Source organism: Phlebotomus argentipes, unplaced genomic scaffold, assembly GCF_947086385.1.
Source record: "Phlebotomus argentipes unplaced genomic scaffold, Phlebotomus argentipes genome assembly scaffold_4, whole genome shotgun sequence".
Taxonomy (NCBI): Eukaryota; Metazoa; Arthropoda; class Insecta; order Diptera; family Psychodidae; genus Phlebotomus; species Phlebotomus argentipes.
Window position 1 is genome coordinate 6,079,704 of NW_026776174.1, and position 17,817 is coordinate 6,097,520.

Consider the following 17,817-nt stretch of genomic DNA (forward strand, 5'->3'; position numbering starts at 1 on the left):
TAACGAGAAAGAATGCTAGTCAATTTCTTGCCTACAACTTTTTTCTACCTCGCTTCTCATTGGCATCTTAAGCCGACCGATTGATGCCTAAAAGCATTTGCATGTCTCCATGTGTTAAGGGAATTTGTATTAACGTAGGTTGGAGAAATGCATAGGAGATTCTGAGAAGTGGGTGAGATTGAATGCATAGAAGAAGAGCGCATGATTGATGAGGAGTTAATTAGAAAAGCGTCTTTTTAACTCTGAGATTAAGCGACTGACAGATTTCGGCAGCATTAAAGATTTGTTATGCGGCGTGCGCCAAAAAGAGCAGTTAAATTTACAGCGATAAGAATGCAAAGCCCTTTCTCTTAGTTCCTTAAAAGGAAAAGATTACCTAAACCAAAAGCAATCTTCTCCATTCAATCATGCAATTCAACATTTTGATTCTCACCACGATCGCACGTGGAAAAGAAGTGAAATGCACTTCTGTTGGCCATTGATAAAGTTGCAGAGAGCATTTCACCTGTGATTCTACATCTCAATCGACAACGGATGGAGGTGAAATGGAAATTCTTGGGGTAAGACTGGTAGTGTTGGCTAAAGTGGAAGTGCATCAGCAATTTTGCCTCTGAGGTGAATTCAAAATACCGCCCATTATTTAATAATATCCCCCCATCATTCGCAGATGTGCACTTATGAATGAAAACGACGAGAGAGAATCAATTTCTCATCGTAGATTCTGCTCCAATTGATAAAATGCAATTTAAACGGGAATTATACACTCCATTACAGCACGATTCCCACTTAACAGTCGCATCTTTTATTCATGCAGCAGGAAAATTCCTGGCCTCCCTTTCGTTTGTATGGCGTGTGGGATGCGCTTTATGCATATGATCACACTGGCAATTTTCTGTCGTCGTTTTTTATCACAATGAATCCACCTGGAGGCGATCGGTGGACAAATATTGATTTTATGCAAAATTTAGGGCACTATTTTGCCAAGCGACAAGTTGCATGAAAATTGGCGGCATATAATGGTCAAGAGGATCGTGAGATAAAATTAAGAAGGCAGTGGACAAGATGCAGATTTCTCGTTAATTTCAAAATGCATCCACTGCAAGTCAAACAGTGCCATTTTCTGAAATGATGCGCGATGATGCCACCAATAATGATCCCATAAAAACACACTTAACCATCCTCTGTGAAGTTCTTGGCCCGTCATCCCCGAGCCAAGAGGGGTCGAGGCGGCCAAAAGGCTGTCATAAAAAGCAATATGTTTGCCTTAATGAAGAATATCGCGAGCAAACAGTTACCTTTATGGTCACACTGTTGTATAATGCACTTCTTGCATAAGTGAATGTTGCAGTCATTAAAATTCAATCATAAAACCTCCCTCAGCTCCACTTTTTTGCGCGCGCACATCGTGCGTGTGAGACAACTTGTTCATCATCGATGGGCGGACGGAGGCAGAGCGATAGTAGTTATCATGTTTGGCAATTAATACTCACTCTCGCCCGCGATGGCTGTTAATCACCTATTAATAGAGCCCCGCCAATTATCTCCTTCGCAGGATTGCACCGTGATGGAGGCTGACCACTGAAGGATGGGACACAAAGGCGGACTTGTGGTGCACTTGATCTGGATCTGGATCAGTTTCAATGAACTCTGCTCAGCGGCAGAACTCAAGGCGTCCCCGCTGAAGCGAGCCGCATCCACGGATCGTGTGGCCAATTTGACCCGACAGCACGGAGGTGATGTTTTCGATGCCTACGGTGAGTACCAGAGCCTCGGGGCGGGTAATTGAGGGAAGAGAACCGCACAGTGGCGTAGTTTTATCTCTCTTCCTAGCGGAAATGATTCGGAGAATTCGCAATTGTATTGTCAATCTAATCTTGACTGGTCAAAAATGTCAATTTCGCGATATTGCGAAAGCATTAAAAAGTCGCGAATCATATATCAGATTGTGAAATGACATGCGTGATCTTTTCAACGTTTTGTTAAACTTGATTTTTGCATGGCTTGTCTTTCTGACACTTTTTTCAACTACTTTCTCTTATCAGATTGGATTAAAACTCAACTCGATACAGTTTTATAGACAATTTCATTAATTTGAACTTCTTTAAACCTCCTGGCAAATTAACTTATTCGCATTCGTTGATCTTGAAGACCTTTAAATTTTAATCAGAGTGAAAGTGAAATTTAAAATATTTTACTCTTCAAAATAATGTAAGGATTACTAAAATACCTGAAAAACATAAATTATAAGTTAATATCCGAAAGTAAATTTTAACAATTTTTCTACATAATCTTTTGTATTTCTACGCCACTGGTTTATTTAATGAATGTTCTGTTGAAATGCATTATTTCATCTCTGCATGAAGTCGAGCATATCTTAGAGAGTTTTCAGACTAATCCTCTTGTACTATGTCTCTAATATGACCACTAAATCCGCCTTTTCCTACTACTCCTGATCACTCTTCTCATCTCAAATGGACTCAATTATCACCACTTCTGCATACTAATGGCTTCTCCTCTGATCCGAATCTCTCCGCAGATTTGTCCGAGTGCAGCGCAGATGTTTGCATCGGGCTGTCCAGTGGCACTGCGGCTCTGTTCAAGAGTTACATCAAAGAAATCGGTAAGTCGCATGTCCACCACAGAAACGCGCCCCGAATTGACTCTTCTCGCTCTCATGTCCAGATATGTCGGCGAAATCGGACCTGATGAATTGCAAATGCCAATGCTTGCCGCATTTGTCCACTTACCGCGAAGACGCCGGAATCTGCGTGGACGATATTCACGGTGAGTCGCCCAATTAATTTACCTGATATTTCAGAAACTGTGCGCTGGCGAGAGTGTTGGTAGCAAAGTGCACCGGCTCTGGCCATTTATCACGCGATCATCCTCCAGAAGGCTTCCCTGACTATTGATCGCGAACGCGCCGATGCATCTAATTACGGGGGAATAGAACAAGAATAGATAGAGAAATGAATTATTGGCGATCGCCTCGCCCGCGTGATAAATGATCTGTCGATAAATCTAACTTTGGCCATGAATATTGTTGGCTATAGGATGTCGTACAGTAAATTATCCTATTGCAAACGCACAATCATAAAAGTTTCCCCTCCAAAGACGCGAAGAGTCAGAGTTGAATGGGTGGAGAAGAGTTATTCAAAGAGGATTAAGATATGATGCTGCCGCTAGGACACACTGTTTCCCATTGCAGAACTTTCGCGTGTGATTGAAAATAAAAATTATTGCTTGAGACACTTTTATGAGTCAGTTTACAGGACTTTGGTGTCTGTCGCGAAATTTTATTTTCAATTAACCTCTACTTTATGGTGAGATTTTTATTATCTTTCTTTCCCTTTGCAAGATGTGATTAATTTGGAGACATTTGGACTCATTGTTTGACCAACACGCGCCACGATAATTTCGCGCATGATAATAAAAAAATAATTTTTGCAATGTTTTTATTGGCAATCAAAGATCTCCTCTGCATTTTTATCGCCTCTTGTTACCCAACATTTTACTTAAGAGTTTGTGCTTTCCCCATCTCCAAGTGAGTCTCAAAACATCATTAGATATGGCATTATTTAACCATATCGAAGAATGGAAATGAGATGAGACAATTGCAGTGAGAAAGTCAGGCTCTTAATGTCCCATTGCTCCATATTTTCTCATCAGACGCTCTCTTTTCCGGATGAAATAATAGATATTAAAGCCTTATCTTCCATCTCTGGGTACATTTCAACTCGGCGGACGCATTTGGCCGATGATCCCCTCAATAAAGACACGTGAGATGACCGTCTTGAGGAGATGTTGGGTAATGTTATTTGTTCAGGAGACTCGCGCATTTGACTGCAGAGGATGTATTGATAGAGACAGGCTGCAGATAAACCTCAATCTAAATGGTCTCCATGTTCCACCGACTGCAAATGATGCGATCGTGTGATCTTTTAAATGTAAATCGCCACCATTGCGTGTGGGATGGCGATAGAGTGTCTCGAATAGACGTCTCATAACTGATTATACACAGAGTTCTGGTGAGAAGATTTTTCGGCACACTTCACTCTTGATCTCTTCAGTCGATCGCCAGAGAAAACTGTACTTGATCTCGACAGTTTTAGTTCAATCTCTCTATTCTGCGCTCTCGATGATTAATGATCCAACCGCGACGACCACTTCAAATTTCAATCAAACATGCCTTTTTACACTGTTTAAGTAACATTTCAAGATCAATTTCATCTCCCGCGACGGCCTTTTGGGGGCTGGACAGAGAAATACCTATGATTAATGACTCTGTGTGCTCGCCATGGCACATCAGAGTGTGAAATCATTGTCATTCCCAATTGCAGTGATGATTGATAGTATCAAATGAGGTTCCTTCCCACGACTCCCACACCCTGGGCTCCCGCCAAAATTCCTCGCCACGCTGGGTGCGGATTTATAGCCTGGCCGACACCTGGGAAATGGATTTGCCGTGCTGCAAAATTCCACGACGATCAATAAAAAGGCATAACGACGATCCAGGAATATAAGAGCCGTTTGATATGCCTGTTAATCATTTGGTTGTTTGTGTGGGAAATTCTCTGATTGCGACTCGTTTGCAGGACGAGTCAGCTAGACCATCTGTGACGTCACAGTCTCAGTTTAATGATCTTGCCGATGGGCTCTTTGCGCTGCGTCTGCAGCATAAATGCAGCGCGCATACTTCCAAAGTGCCCCATTGTATTCTGAGCGGAAAGGGTGCACTTTAAATCTCAATGTTGTCATTTTACCCGGGCAATAAATGCAAATTTAATCGCTCGCGAAACAGTCACCCGATCTCTAATGCACCTTTAATCGACTTTGTTGCTCCCTCCATCATCGTTTTGTTTTGTCATTTAGTGGCGCCCACGTGGTCTCTTCTGGGCAACATGAAGAAATTAATAGTCTCGTTAACTCATTCCTCCATTTCCCCGCGTGTATTTGTGGAGGCAATTCCACTGCCCTCACATAAAAGGTGCCTCGAGTGCCTTCCTTTTTACGAGCAGCGCCGCCATATATCAAACTGCAAAACGCGTGCATGCAATTGAAGGCAATTGAAGGCCTCTTCACCCTACATTTCGCCATACACTGTGATCAGCCACGACATTCGAATCAATTTCCAATGAATTAAACCACCAATTACTTGCCGAAGAATCCCTAGATAGTCTGACATGTGCAACAGAAGCAGCATTTTTCATCGGGCTGTGATTTACTTTTAATATGTCCAGATTTACGACTTGCGCACATTTTCAGCAACATTTTCAGAAGCTGACGCCGTGTGCCTGATGAATTTATAGACTTTCATCGCAACTGTGTCTTATCTAGCGGAAGACCTGGTGATCAGTGGATATAAATTATGAAAGAATTAGCAGATGTTTCAGCGAGAGGTTGCGTGAAGTACTAGACAAAGTGTATATTATAATGCTTTATACTCTAAACGTGTAATTTGCAATTTTACCAAGAAATTTTCATTTACCCTGTTCCGTATTGAAAGGCTTTGAATCTTATTCGTGCTAAATTCTCGCTAAGCTTGGAACAAGGCTTCATAACCCGAAAAAATATTGAACTAAAATGTTGCATTGAAAAGGCATTTCCTCTGGAATCTATGAAGACCATCTGGAATTTAGCCTAGTAGCAAGAATGTAATAGAATTCACTCCGCATCGATATTTAATTGTGGAACAATGAGATTGTTTTAATATAAATATCTCAATACATTGTCCGCAGTGAGATGCATGTCGATATTGATCTCACGTTTTCACCATTTCTCAGGTGCACTCAATAGAATTCCATAGGCACAAAAGCCTAGGCTTTTTGTGACAGAATAATAGAATATTAGTATTTTAATCATACGCACGAAGGCCGGGAATTGGTGAAATTCCGATTTCCCTGCGCATCTTTTGCACCAATTAAGATGGGCAATTGTGCAAAATTTATAATAGTGCAATTGAAATGCCCGCGTGTGTGCATATCAGTTTCTTGTCCTGTGCACAATGTTCATCATGGCATGACACGGAATGGGGAGAGAAAGATGTGGTGCCTCGCAAATTGACGAGCGTGAGCATCGCAGCACCATTTCAATTATTCAATTTCATACGCGCCACGAGCAAAAGGTCAAATCCTATTCCTGTTGCACCGGCCAGACAACCCTCCTCGACGCCGTGTTCAGCTCGACAGGAGTTCAATTATAAATTATATTTGCGTGTACGTCTAATTTTTCTACCCTTCCACCGGAGATGCTTTCAACATCACTCAAACGGAGCGATTCAATGTTTGCATACGATTAGAATAAAATTAATTGCGTGCCATTGCCAGAGAGTGAGAACACTGCTCTCTTCCACAAATTGATAATTCACAAAATCGTTATTTACCCATCAAAGGAGCAAAAATACAACCAACTTCTTCAGCAACACTTATCCATACCTTCGAGCGTCAATTAAGACACGCGCAAACTTCGTTTTTTTTCATAACTCCGCCGCACAATTTGAGTCTTTCAATTGCTCATCGATTGCTGCACAATGGCCAATTTACCCAATAATGTGGCTGAACATACATGAAATTTCCGTGGCCAAAGTGGAAAAAGGCTGCGAATGATTGAGAAAGAGAAGGATGAGCTCGAAATGATGGCAATGTGCGTAAAGCACATATGAGAGCATGACTTTGAAGATCATGAAAATCATTCAAGTGGCAAGTTCTCTTTGATCTCGCCTAGAATTCACTGAGAGCACCTGTCGGATTGAGGTGTTCGCGCTGCTCAGAGAATATTTCCATTAATCACAAGATGCGGGGAACTATTGTTGCCTGGGCGTGAAGAATGGCTTAGGATTTGGAGCAGATGTAGTGAAGATGAGACCATTATTGCCACACGATTTGTCTGAAAGACACTGTGAAGGGTTCAACGTTCTGGAAAAATCTCTCAAATGAGCATTTTCTAATTGAAAGTTAATTCGACAAAGTAAATCTACTGAATACTCAAGTAGCAAACTGAAGTCGGCACAAAGTAAATGCAAAAACTGGTCATATTCCAGTCAGCTTACGTACAAATTCTTCTTCTATAGCTAAATTTCTCGACGTTCTAATAAGATTTCAGTCAATTTCTTGCTGCTGAGGTCTTAAGAATACCGTAAAAATGACTGTAATCTCGCCATAATTAGACTTTTATTGCATTGCTTGGCTAAAGTGTACGAAATCAATACAAATAATTCCACCAAATGGCACAATAATTGCTCTGATTTCTTTTGACTGAGCAATTTTTCTCGAAATTGTTCTTTAATCGCACCTGACAGAAGCAAAGCATCAAAGAATTCAGAGAATAGTCGGAGAACAAAACGTAAGACTTAAAGCGACGAACCCGATTTCATATTCCTATCGCGGCAAACCTATTGAAACTCAGTGGTAATTTAATTAAAATTACCTGGTCCATATGTTTTTCCCATTTACTATCCAAATTGCGTGGATTTATGACGATTTAATGGATTCTGCGAGAAGCTCGTTTTTGCAATCATTGCCATTTTCACCGTCTGCGAGGGAATGCAAATCTCACATGCGCAAAAACCAGACAATTTATTGAAAAGCATCTCTTTTTATTATTAACTTTCACCTTCATTTCGATCTAATGCATCTCTTTGCCGAGAGATGCGTTTTTGCCGAATGGCACTGCAAGAGAAATTCAATATTGTTTTACGAGATGGTCTTTCCATGGAAATTTATTGGTTTTTTTCCCACAAAAATGTAATGCTGGCATTCGTCATACAATAAAATGTTTGCTGATGCTCTTCAGGGGGTTCCAGAGATCGTTGGCGCGAATTGCGGGTCATTTTGGCATGACAAACGCCCCACTGATGAGCGCAACTACTGCCCAGAAGCAGCGCATCTCGTTAATTCAGCATAAATTGCTGGGAATTATGGGAGGAATTATCAAATAAAATTTACGATCCCCTTGTGACATTAGGTGCAGTTCAATTTTCATCTCAATGTATGCAAATTGCCACGGCGTGGCAACAAAGCGTCGCGCTATAGCTTAATTCTGCCGCCACCCGAAGCACTTGGGCGGATAATTGGGGGCTCTTGAGCGAGGGAAATTGCCTTTTATCGAAAATTAATTGTCACGGTGAGGCTGATGATATATTTGGCACTCGGTGGTCGCCAAGCATCCAATTATTGTCACCATATTAATTGATATTCTCACTTACAGAATGCACCCTGGCACCGTTCGTTAGCGGTTCATCAACGGAGAAGATACCATTTGTGTTCCTGCCTCTGCGCGGCCAGATTATTCATCCCAGTCGCGAAATCAATTTCCCAGGTAGGTTTTTAATGGAAAATCTCTGATTAATTGCCCTGTAGCAGCGTGAGATTAACTGCCAAACATGCGATTGTGGTGTCAACAGTTCATCTGCCGATATTAATTTCCGCACTGCAGTGCACACAAGTCATTTTTCACTTGGTGTGCGTCTTCATCGTCAGAATTGGGAGGTCAAGACTCATTGAAGCTACCGCGCACTGAAATTGATAAGACTTTGAGTCTTGATTGATACTTTAGGCGTGGAATGGATTAACATAACAGCTCAGCAATTAATCTTCATGAAGATTAATGCGATACAAGGCAAAAATACCAATTTCTAGAAGACTCTTTCGATCCATTTTCATCAATCGTAAATCTTGTGAAATTAGTATCGATTTCTGAAGTAATCCTGGGTGTGACAAGAGCGAAAATCACCCATTTTCGATCCGACTTCAATCACAATCTCCAGAAATGGTGAGAGCAGTGAGAGCCTGAGAGCTTTTACCAAAAATTTTGGTGGGTGTTCCTCGTTAGAGAGACAGATTTATGGGCAGAGAACATTTTTATTCAGCCACATAGAGGCGAAAAGTGTGTTTATGGATAGCATAAAATGAGCATCTTTTGATGTATTCCTCAAACAAAGTGTTTCCTTTGCCCATTGATGTTTATTTAATTTTTATATGATCTCTTAGACACTATAATTTCTCATTAGAGATAATTAATAGGCGATTGACTGTAAAAGATAATTTCAGCGCGCCTGCGGCAATTCTGATGCCGTGATGGTGAAGATTTTCTTCGCAAAAATTATACTGCAGTCGTGAGATATCTTTGCAAAATTGGCGATAAATGACATCACATTAACTTTTTAACGGTCAAATGTGCAAATTTTTGTCTGACTTTCTAGCCTTCGTGCAGAAAAAAAAACCGCAGTGTCGAGAAATCGCTGAAAAGACGATCCTAAATCACTTATCATGGAGTTGTAAGTCATTGACTTCTCCTCTGGACTATTTTCTCTGATCAAAGCAAAATTTGCGGGATTTTTTCCCCACTGAGCGCGCGCGCAGCTGAAGAGCGGGTTTCTTGGTCAGCTTCATCGATGCTCGGGCACAATATTGGATTTCCAGAGGTGTCATTAAAATAATTCCCTCATTTGTATTCATCTGCTCAGTATGACTGAGAATCTGAGAATTTCTCCATGAGATGAGTGTTTGATTTAGGGCCGTAGCTCATTCGCCTATTTATTCTTCTCTCCCTCAGGAATGGCCTTTTTGCCAATAAATTATCCCACCGAGCGCGTGAATTGGTCGCCCGATGAAGACATAAAAAGATATGCGAGTGTAGATTTTTCTTCCATCACTTTGTGGCCTCCAAACACGTGTAAATTCCTTAACATTCGCCCCCCGCATTTCCATGCCATCCATTGTTGAACACCTTCTAATGAGAGATGCCTGAGAATGGGGAGAGGAATTGTACACAGAGTCATCCCATGTTTTGCACTCGATATGGACATTCTCCGGCACAGTATGACTCAATAAAGGCAAACTATCTCTGCATTTGCCAATTAAATGCCTCTTTTTGCCCATAGAACAACTCTTTTGACTCGTCCAGCAAAACATTTACACGTTCCACAGCATCGCAAACACGGAAGAATTCTTTTTGCCAGCAGAAAGCTATCCCTTCTGACGCCATTTCCCACCAGATAACCCGAGGTTCAACCCAGAAATCGAGTTGTAATGTGATCATAGAATTCTCATGAATTCATTTGAAGATTTCGATCATTTTGGGAAGGTCTTCGGTGTTGATCAACGCATTTTGAGTGGTTCTAAACTCAACTCTCTGACTTTCAAATGCAGTTTTGTGATATTTATGCCAATGCAACCACGATCACAGCTTCAAGAGACGAGGAAATATGGAGGAAAGCTGAAGAATTTCTTGCAATTGCACTCTAGTGATTGAGATCTCGGACTTTTTACAGTGGCACTTATGGAAAAAATGCGATCAGAGATTAGAAAAGAGGGCATAAAAGAACCACATACACACGATCTAATTTGTATAATGGTTTGAGGAGGAATTGCTCCGGTAAGAATTGAAGATTACAGCATTTCTGATGGAAGTTGAGGAAGGATTGTGGAGCAGAAAAAAGGCAAGCTTGTACATTGAACTCTGCAATGATGATGAGTTCAATCTTCCCATATTGCATACACCTTTGCATAATCATCTCTCTCCCATCTCAAAATATATAAATAAGAGAATATTACGATGATGGTTAGATTTCGAAATTATCACGCTGTATTTCCCGATTATTGGCTGCTAGTTAGAAGATTTCCTACTGCTTCAATTGCCTTTTTTCCTGCCGCGAGAATTTCAGTGAGCAGAGAAAAATACTTGTTGCTGGGCAGAGAATGCCCAGGATTTGTCCAAGAATCCATTGATATCTTACAGAAGAATCTCTAAGTGACAATGATTATTTACGAATCAATTTGGTGTGTTTAGGAGAGGTGATGTCTCAGAGAATGCCATAAATATCTCATAAATTCGACTTTATGCCCACAATAAAAAATGTCTTGAGCGAACGAGTTCGGAGAAGGAATGAAACGGTGAAAAGTGTGAAATTTATCACAATTTCCCAATTCATTCAGATTATCCGCTTTCTAATACAGTCTAATTTGCACATAATAGACAATAACTAATTTTATTTATGAGAAAATATTGGGAATTACCAGAGTTTTGCTTATATTATTCCATTAAACACCGCGAATCGCGACTCTTCTAGGCATCCTCAATCCAATATGCGCCGTGACGGGATCTCAGTACCTCACCAAGACCGGCTGGTCAGAGCTGCGCAATCCCATCGATACCGATGTCCCCTTTGCACTCTTCCGCGACGAGGGACGGACGTTCTTGCAGGTGAGAATTACGACGAGATTAGAGGAGAGCCATTAGAATTTGGTGAGAGAGTGTCTTTCCTCGTACCTCGGCGATAAGAGGCGCTATGATGATTATGCCACACAAAGGCTTCACACAATAAAATGCCATAATTAATTTCCAGTGGGCCGGAGAGGCGGAATTACGGCTCCGAATGCAGGGGCGGCTTATCTTGGTGCATTTGCTGTGTCGCGATATGACTCCTCCGGACGCGGCTTTCCCACCGAACAACCGCTCCAGCAGCGGCGGAGGTGAGTTCCAGACTCTCATCCCACTTCTGCCACAGGTGGTTTATTATTTATGATGCACAGAAGGACATCGGGAGACTCGCAATCTCTCGTGATGGACAGCGCAGTCGTTCAACCCGCGCGATGGTGATTAAAAGACGTGTCTTGTAGAAAAAGATGCACCTCCCAAGTTGAAATATTAATTATTATGCGTGAGATAAGACGATCATCATGCAAATTGCAAGATCTCAGATTGACTCATGCAAGATCGGGCGGCAAATTTTATTTGTTTCGAGTCAGCGAGAGACAAATTCATATTTTAGAAGAGATTTACGTGGAATTTAGCTGAAGAATATAGAATTCAAACGCTAAATTTGTCTCTAAAGATCATATTTCATTTACTCTTCCTTAGAGATTTTGCTATATAGTTTGCAGTAACTGAACTTATGCCCGATAATTTACTACGTGACACAGAGTGACGCTAAATGAGTGCGCTTTTGTAACTCAAGAAGCCGATCGGGCACTGTTGCGTGGTGTCTTTCAACGGTCAACGTGTAGAAAAGTGAGAGAGAAAGACTGCCAAGGAATCGATGATATGATAAGGAATTACTGTTGATTTTGTAATTGAGCATGAGATACACATAGGAGAACATAATGCAGAAATGTCACATTTGTCGATGGAATCGGCACTGATTGAGAATGGTGGATCTTGTTTGGCGTCGTCGCAATTTTTCTCTGTCCACTCCATTCATACGTGACCCGAGAGAGATGAGAGTTGGAAGATTAAGTTGAGGTGGACAAATGTGTAGGAAATAAATAATCGTGTACTGTAAATTAAGATTGAATAAACATACGAGTATTGATGGGAAATTTTCGCCCCGAAGAGACAAGGCTAATAACATTTTCCCGTACTTTTCATTGCAGTCGCATCTGTGGACGATGATTTACTGCCGAACCAGAATATCTTCACACCTTGTGTGGCTTTTCGCGTCGTTGGAACACCAATTAAGCATGTGAATAGTGAGTATTAACTCTCTACTAATTTATTGGGGGTGTTCTGTGAAGATGAAGTGTAGCTCACACTCGAATTTCTCTTCTTCTCTGCCGACATTTTTTGCCGGGCGCCCTTTTTTCTGCGTCTCGCCAAATTACAGTGCGCATGTGTGTTTCATTCTCACAAGAAAAGCTCATTCAAGAAGCCGCGCCTTCTAGCGCGTGCAACTTACAACAATATTATTATTAATGTTCTCTTCTTAACACGATGTTTTTAACTACTTTGTACAAATTCACCGTGAAGGCATTGACGGGGCAGAGGAAGAAAAAAAAAGATGAAGATGAGAAGTGCTACAAAACGCCACCTCTTTAGTCTCTTTCTTCTCGCGGGAAAAGAAATGCTGCGCGCGTGAAGACAAGGTCGCGCTATTGATTTGTGTTCGTGGGTGAAGAAGTTGCGGAGCATTTCGTGTCCCAGAGAAGCGAAACAATCATTTTTCCTGCCTCCAAACACGAGATGAGAACAATGTGGCACACGAGACACACGATGGGAAGCTTTTCGATTGACGAATGTGGGGAAAGAGTGTCTGTGAAAAAGGGGGAAAGTGAAGTGATGCAGGAGTTCTCATTCCCAAGATCTTTTTTTGTAATGCCCTCCCTGGAATCCAAATGCAAAAAGAAGCAAGAGAAATACGAGAGAGAGTTTGTGTAATTGCATTGACCAGCGCACATCTCATTAGACAAGGAGGAGAATATGTGAAATATTTCATTCTTTGCTTGGAAAAGTTCAAGGCATTGTGTTATTCAAGTGCTCACAGAACGCATTTCTGACATTTTTCGCGCAATATCTCGCAAAGAAAACACCTCTTTTAGGGCCCAAACAGTTTTAACATACAATGGACAAATGATGATAAAAGTGACCATGGGAAATTCATGTCTCTGACCACTAATGAGATCTCACGGACGTAGAAAGTAAAAGTCGCTTACGCTGTCTATCAAAATACAGAGCAGAGATTTCCTCTGGCTATATTGATTTCACGCCATCAATTAACCGTTCAACAGGTTAATCAGAGTGAAGTCATAGAACTTGTGCAGATGTGTGAACTTTTGGCACATTCTGCAGACATTGACTTCAATTCCCGCAATAAAATAACCGACTTTATCATCCTCTAATCGTGCCTTTTCCTTCTTTCTTCCAGACGTTACCGAAGTCTCATTCCAGTCTGAATCGTCCACCTCATCTAGCTCTGAAGGTCTCACCACTCGAGAATATGTCGTCATTGGTCTCTGTAGTCTTCTGTTGGGTCTCATATATGTGGCGTCCGTGTTCCTCTATCTGCACATGAAGAAGCGCAAGAACCAGAGTCCAAATGGCTCACTTGGAGGACACACGATGAAGAACAACGAACTCACTTTCCCACCCAATGATCAGGTGACTTACGGACCAGGATTCCACCGGAACGGCAGCTCTAGCATCTACGGAAGCAAGTCCTACTCACCCAGGAATCAGGGGAACAACATGAGGAACGTCACTGGAGGAAATCTCGTAGGTGAGGAGATGGGTATCATCAAGAGCAATCCTCTGCTCAAACACTTCCCCAATCTCAGCGACAATTCGGGCTTCATGAGTGATCAATCCAATTCCAACTCGGAATTCGACGAAGATCTCCCACAGATTGACATTGAGAAGACTCAGGCCACAATTCATCTGGCTTCTGGAAGGAATTCCCCAAAATGTGGCGATGAAGCTCACGAGAATTCGTCAGGCACTCAAGACACGGAGAGAATTCCCGAGGAAAATGTCTCTATAGTGGAAGACATGTCGGCAGAGGACAAACTAGAGAACATGAAAGCCATAGTAAATGGCACGATCAGGAGGAAATTGTACTTCAATCCTGCTTACTTCGAACCCGATCTCTTGGTTTCTCCTCCTCCAGCTGCCCTGGAATTCCTCCACAAGATCCGAGAAGTTATCACGATAGCCAAATTCAAGATGGCAACGAAGAAGTTTCAACCCTCACTTGAAGCTTTGCCTGAAGAGTTGCAGAACGGATCGGAGATCTACTATGGCAGATCGGGAGCGGCGTCAAGCAAGAAGAGTAGTGTTATGGGCACTGGAAAGAAGAAGCCTCCGTGCTCAGGATGTCCAGGATGCGAGACTGCCTCTGTGTCTTCAGCCAAGCAAGCGCCTTTACCACAATTGTCATCGACTCCAGACGATGGCAATTGCAGAAACTGCGGCGACAAAAGGAACAGCATCAGGAAGTGGCTAGAAGGAGTGTCTTCGGGTGTTAACGAAGAAAGCCCAATTTCAGATACTGAAAAGAAGGACTCCGATGTAGGAGAAAAGGGAACAAAGACGACGGAATTGGTGAAGAAGAACCTTAAACATCTAGGAAGCGAAAGCTCATCCAGTTCAGATTCTGATACTATCAAAGCGAATAGCATTAAGAGCACAAAGAGACGCGCTCCTCCGATTCCGCCCAATCCACCTCGAGTCATCAACAGACCGACAAGGATTGAGAAACCCTCTGTGGAGTTGTACAATAAGATTGCCAAATCGGAGATCTACAACAATCCTCAGTTCCTACAATCGAGCCCAGAACTGCCGCCCAAGAATCCACATCCGTCGAGGCCGTTGAATCGTGGTCACAGGAAGCAGCACATGGAAGTTCAGGATCAGTATGCAAGTGTGTCAGCTCTCAACGTGCAAGTAAGGAAACAGGAGATGCTAAAGAATATGCCAGACATGGTATATGAAGCCTTAACCAAGGATTCTCGCTATCGAACGCAAACTATTGAGAGTCCTTTCGGCACTCTCAAGCTTCCCACGCCTGATTACACCGATGAAGATTACCAAGCGCATGTCTTTAGGAAGCCCGGAGATTCCCCTTCAGTTCCCACTCCAGATTACCACAGCTTATCTCGCATTAGGAACAAGAACTTCCCGCCAGGATCGCCAATATATGCTCGCAAGTCACCGCACTACTTGATAGTGGATTACGAAACGGACAGCTTAGAGAGAGCACCTTGCAACAGAAAGAAGACATTCTCTTCCCCATCCTCGTCCAATAGCAGCAGTGACTCCCAACCAAGTCCTTCGTTAAGTGCTGCGCTGCCTCTTGAGGAGGAAGTGGAGATGCGAAACGCAGTTTATGACAAGGTGGAGGGGTTTAGAAAGGACACAATTGGAAATGTGGGGAAGAACAAGAAGAAGACTGACTACTCTCTGGTGTCTGAAGTCTATGTCGGAAGCACCGCGTTCTCCAGTCGCAGCAGGCAAAGCTCAAAGATCAAATACAACGTGCCTTACGCTGGAAGCATGACCATCGAATTGGATCCCAGTCCTGATGAATACGATCTGTCCACGGACAGTGATCAGTTCGAACCCGACACTCTGGACAGGAAACCAAAGAGGAATCAAGCGCCTCAAAATCCCAACATCACAGCCTGGAATAATCATTTGGTGAAATCTTCAGAGTTCCTCAACAGTCCCGATAATAATGTCAATTATTCCTCTCTCGAAAATATGACCTCTCTTCCGGACCTGAATCACATGCAACAGCGACAGAACCAGTTGGTTTTGAAAACCACTGGTTCTTTCAAAAGTGACACGATCAGTCCGATCTCTGGCAATTTGATCAGTGGCCCCAAGACCTTTGGCAGCCTGAGGGAAATCTACAAGGCAAAGACTCAGAAGAATCTTCAACGGCCAGCCTTGACCAACATAGACTTCATGGAGAAGGGAAAGCTACTAACACTTGAGGAGAGGCATGCGAGAAGACAGAGGTCAATGACAGAGAATACGCTGAATAAGAAGAACAAACTTTTGCCACCCGACGTAATTCCCTACAATTCCCATTATGACCATCCCAAGCCACCGGTCGCGGTTTCTCCGAGTCACACGATGGCAAAAAACCTGACGGTCTGGAACTCGGAGGAATTCAGCGGAGCCGATCAGAGTTGTCAGGAGGAGACTTTCGAGCACGACACCGACACGTACGAGACGAGGAGCACGAATAGCGAAACCACTGAATTCACCGGCGTTTCAGAGACCATTGCTAACTCGGAATTCGAACACGATCGGCGGATTCTGGCCAACAATCTCGAATATCCCACCACGAAGGAGTACACGACCATCAACAAGCTGTCCAGATTCTACGACAACAACGACTACATCGCGGAGAACGACGGATGCTACATCAACAAGATGGAAGGGAAGCCAGTGGACATCATGGACACGTACATGACGATTGAAGAAGTGGCGGAGAAGAAGAGCAGCGACTCTGAGAAGATGGATGATATCAAGGAAGAGAGTGAAATTGATCGGATCGAAGTGATCAGCACCAACTCAATCAAGACCAATTCCTCCAAGCAAAGCACTCTCAAGTCGGCCAAATTCACATCAAATCTCATGAACTTAAAGGAGCACTCGAACTTGCAAGCTCCAAAGATTTTCAGGGTGGAGATCAATCCTGAGAGTGATGCCATGAAGCTCGCGATGGGAATGCGCGATCGTGCCAAAAAGTCCAAGGACATCAAGAATGCCTGGAAGAGATTTGTCAGCATGGCGAGCTCGAAGCTGAGAGTGAGCAGTCCAACGAAGCCTGACATCAAGTTCAATTTCGTGGACGAAATAGAAGTTGTCGATCGCGATGAGGGCATTTCTTCGCTGATCGACGAAAACATGAATGAGAACAAGACTGCGATGCAAATCTCACCACCGCAATCGCGCCGGAAGGCCGAACCTGACAGTGGTTACATGAGTGCCGATTCCAATGAATCGAAAGCTTTTAACCGGAAGTACTACGATCGCTTCAACTTCAAGGCAATCGAGGACAAGATCAACGAAGCTTCCTACATCGACATCGTGGAGTGTCCTGAGCCTGAGGCTGAGCATCAGTACTCAATGATTCAGGAGCACACCAACAAGATTACACTCGAGATTACAGACAATGCCAATGAGGAGCAGAATAACCACTCGATCGTGGAAGTTGGAGAGGACATTGATGATGATACAGAACGATACAGTAGCGGATTATCGACCTCTGAGGAGGAAAGTGACGACGATGCGGATGAATTGTGCGAATCTGGAGCTGAAAGTGTGGAAACGCATTCGGTCTTCTTCAAGCAAATGCGTCAGTAGTCAAATTTAGGGAATTGTTTAATAGAAAATTAACCTCTAGGCAACTCTATTTTTAAGATTATTACGTTTAGTGATGGTGTTTGCAGTGAACAGAGCAAGCACAGGCCAGTTTCCGTACGCTAAATTGCGATTAAAAGACAGATGCTGATTTATTAAGAAGAGTCTGTCTGCGTTTCGAGGAAAGGCCCAAAATTGTAAAAATATGTAGATAAATAAACATGGGCTGACAAA

General features: G+C 42.7%; 1 protein-coding gene across 1 annotated transcript; it reads left to right on the forward strand.

The window, feature by feature from the left end:
- The first annotated feature begins 1,585 nt into the window (after window positions 1-1,585).
- LOC132258042 (uncharacterized) lies at window positions 1,586-17,619 on the forward strand. Its single transcript, XM_059755145.1, is given in 8 exon segments — window positions 1,586-1,754; window positions 2,537-2,620; window positions 2,683-2,784; window positions 8,206-8,316; window positions 11,069-11,202; window positions 11,345-11,429; window positions 12,354-12,467; window positions 13,640-17,619. Coding segments are annotated over 8 exon segments (4,779 nt in total).
- The last annotated feature ends 198 nt before the right edge of the window (window positions 17,620-17,817 follow it).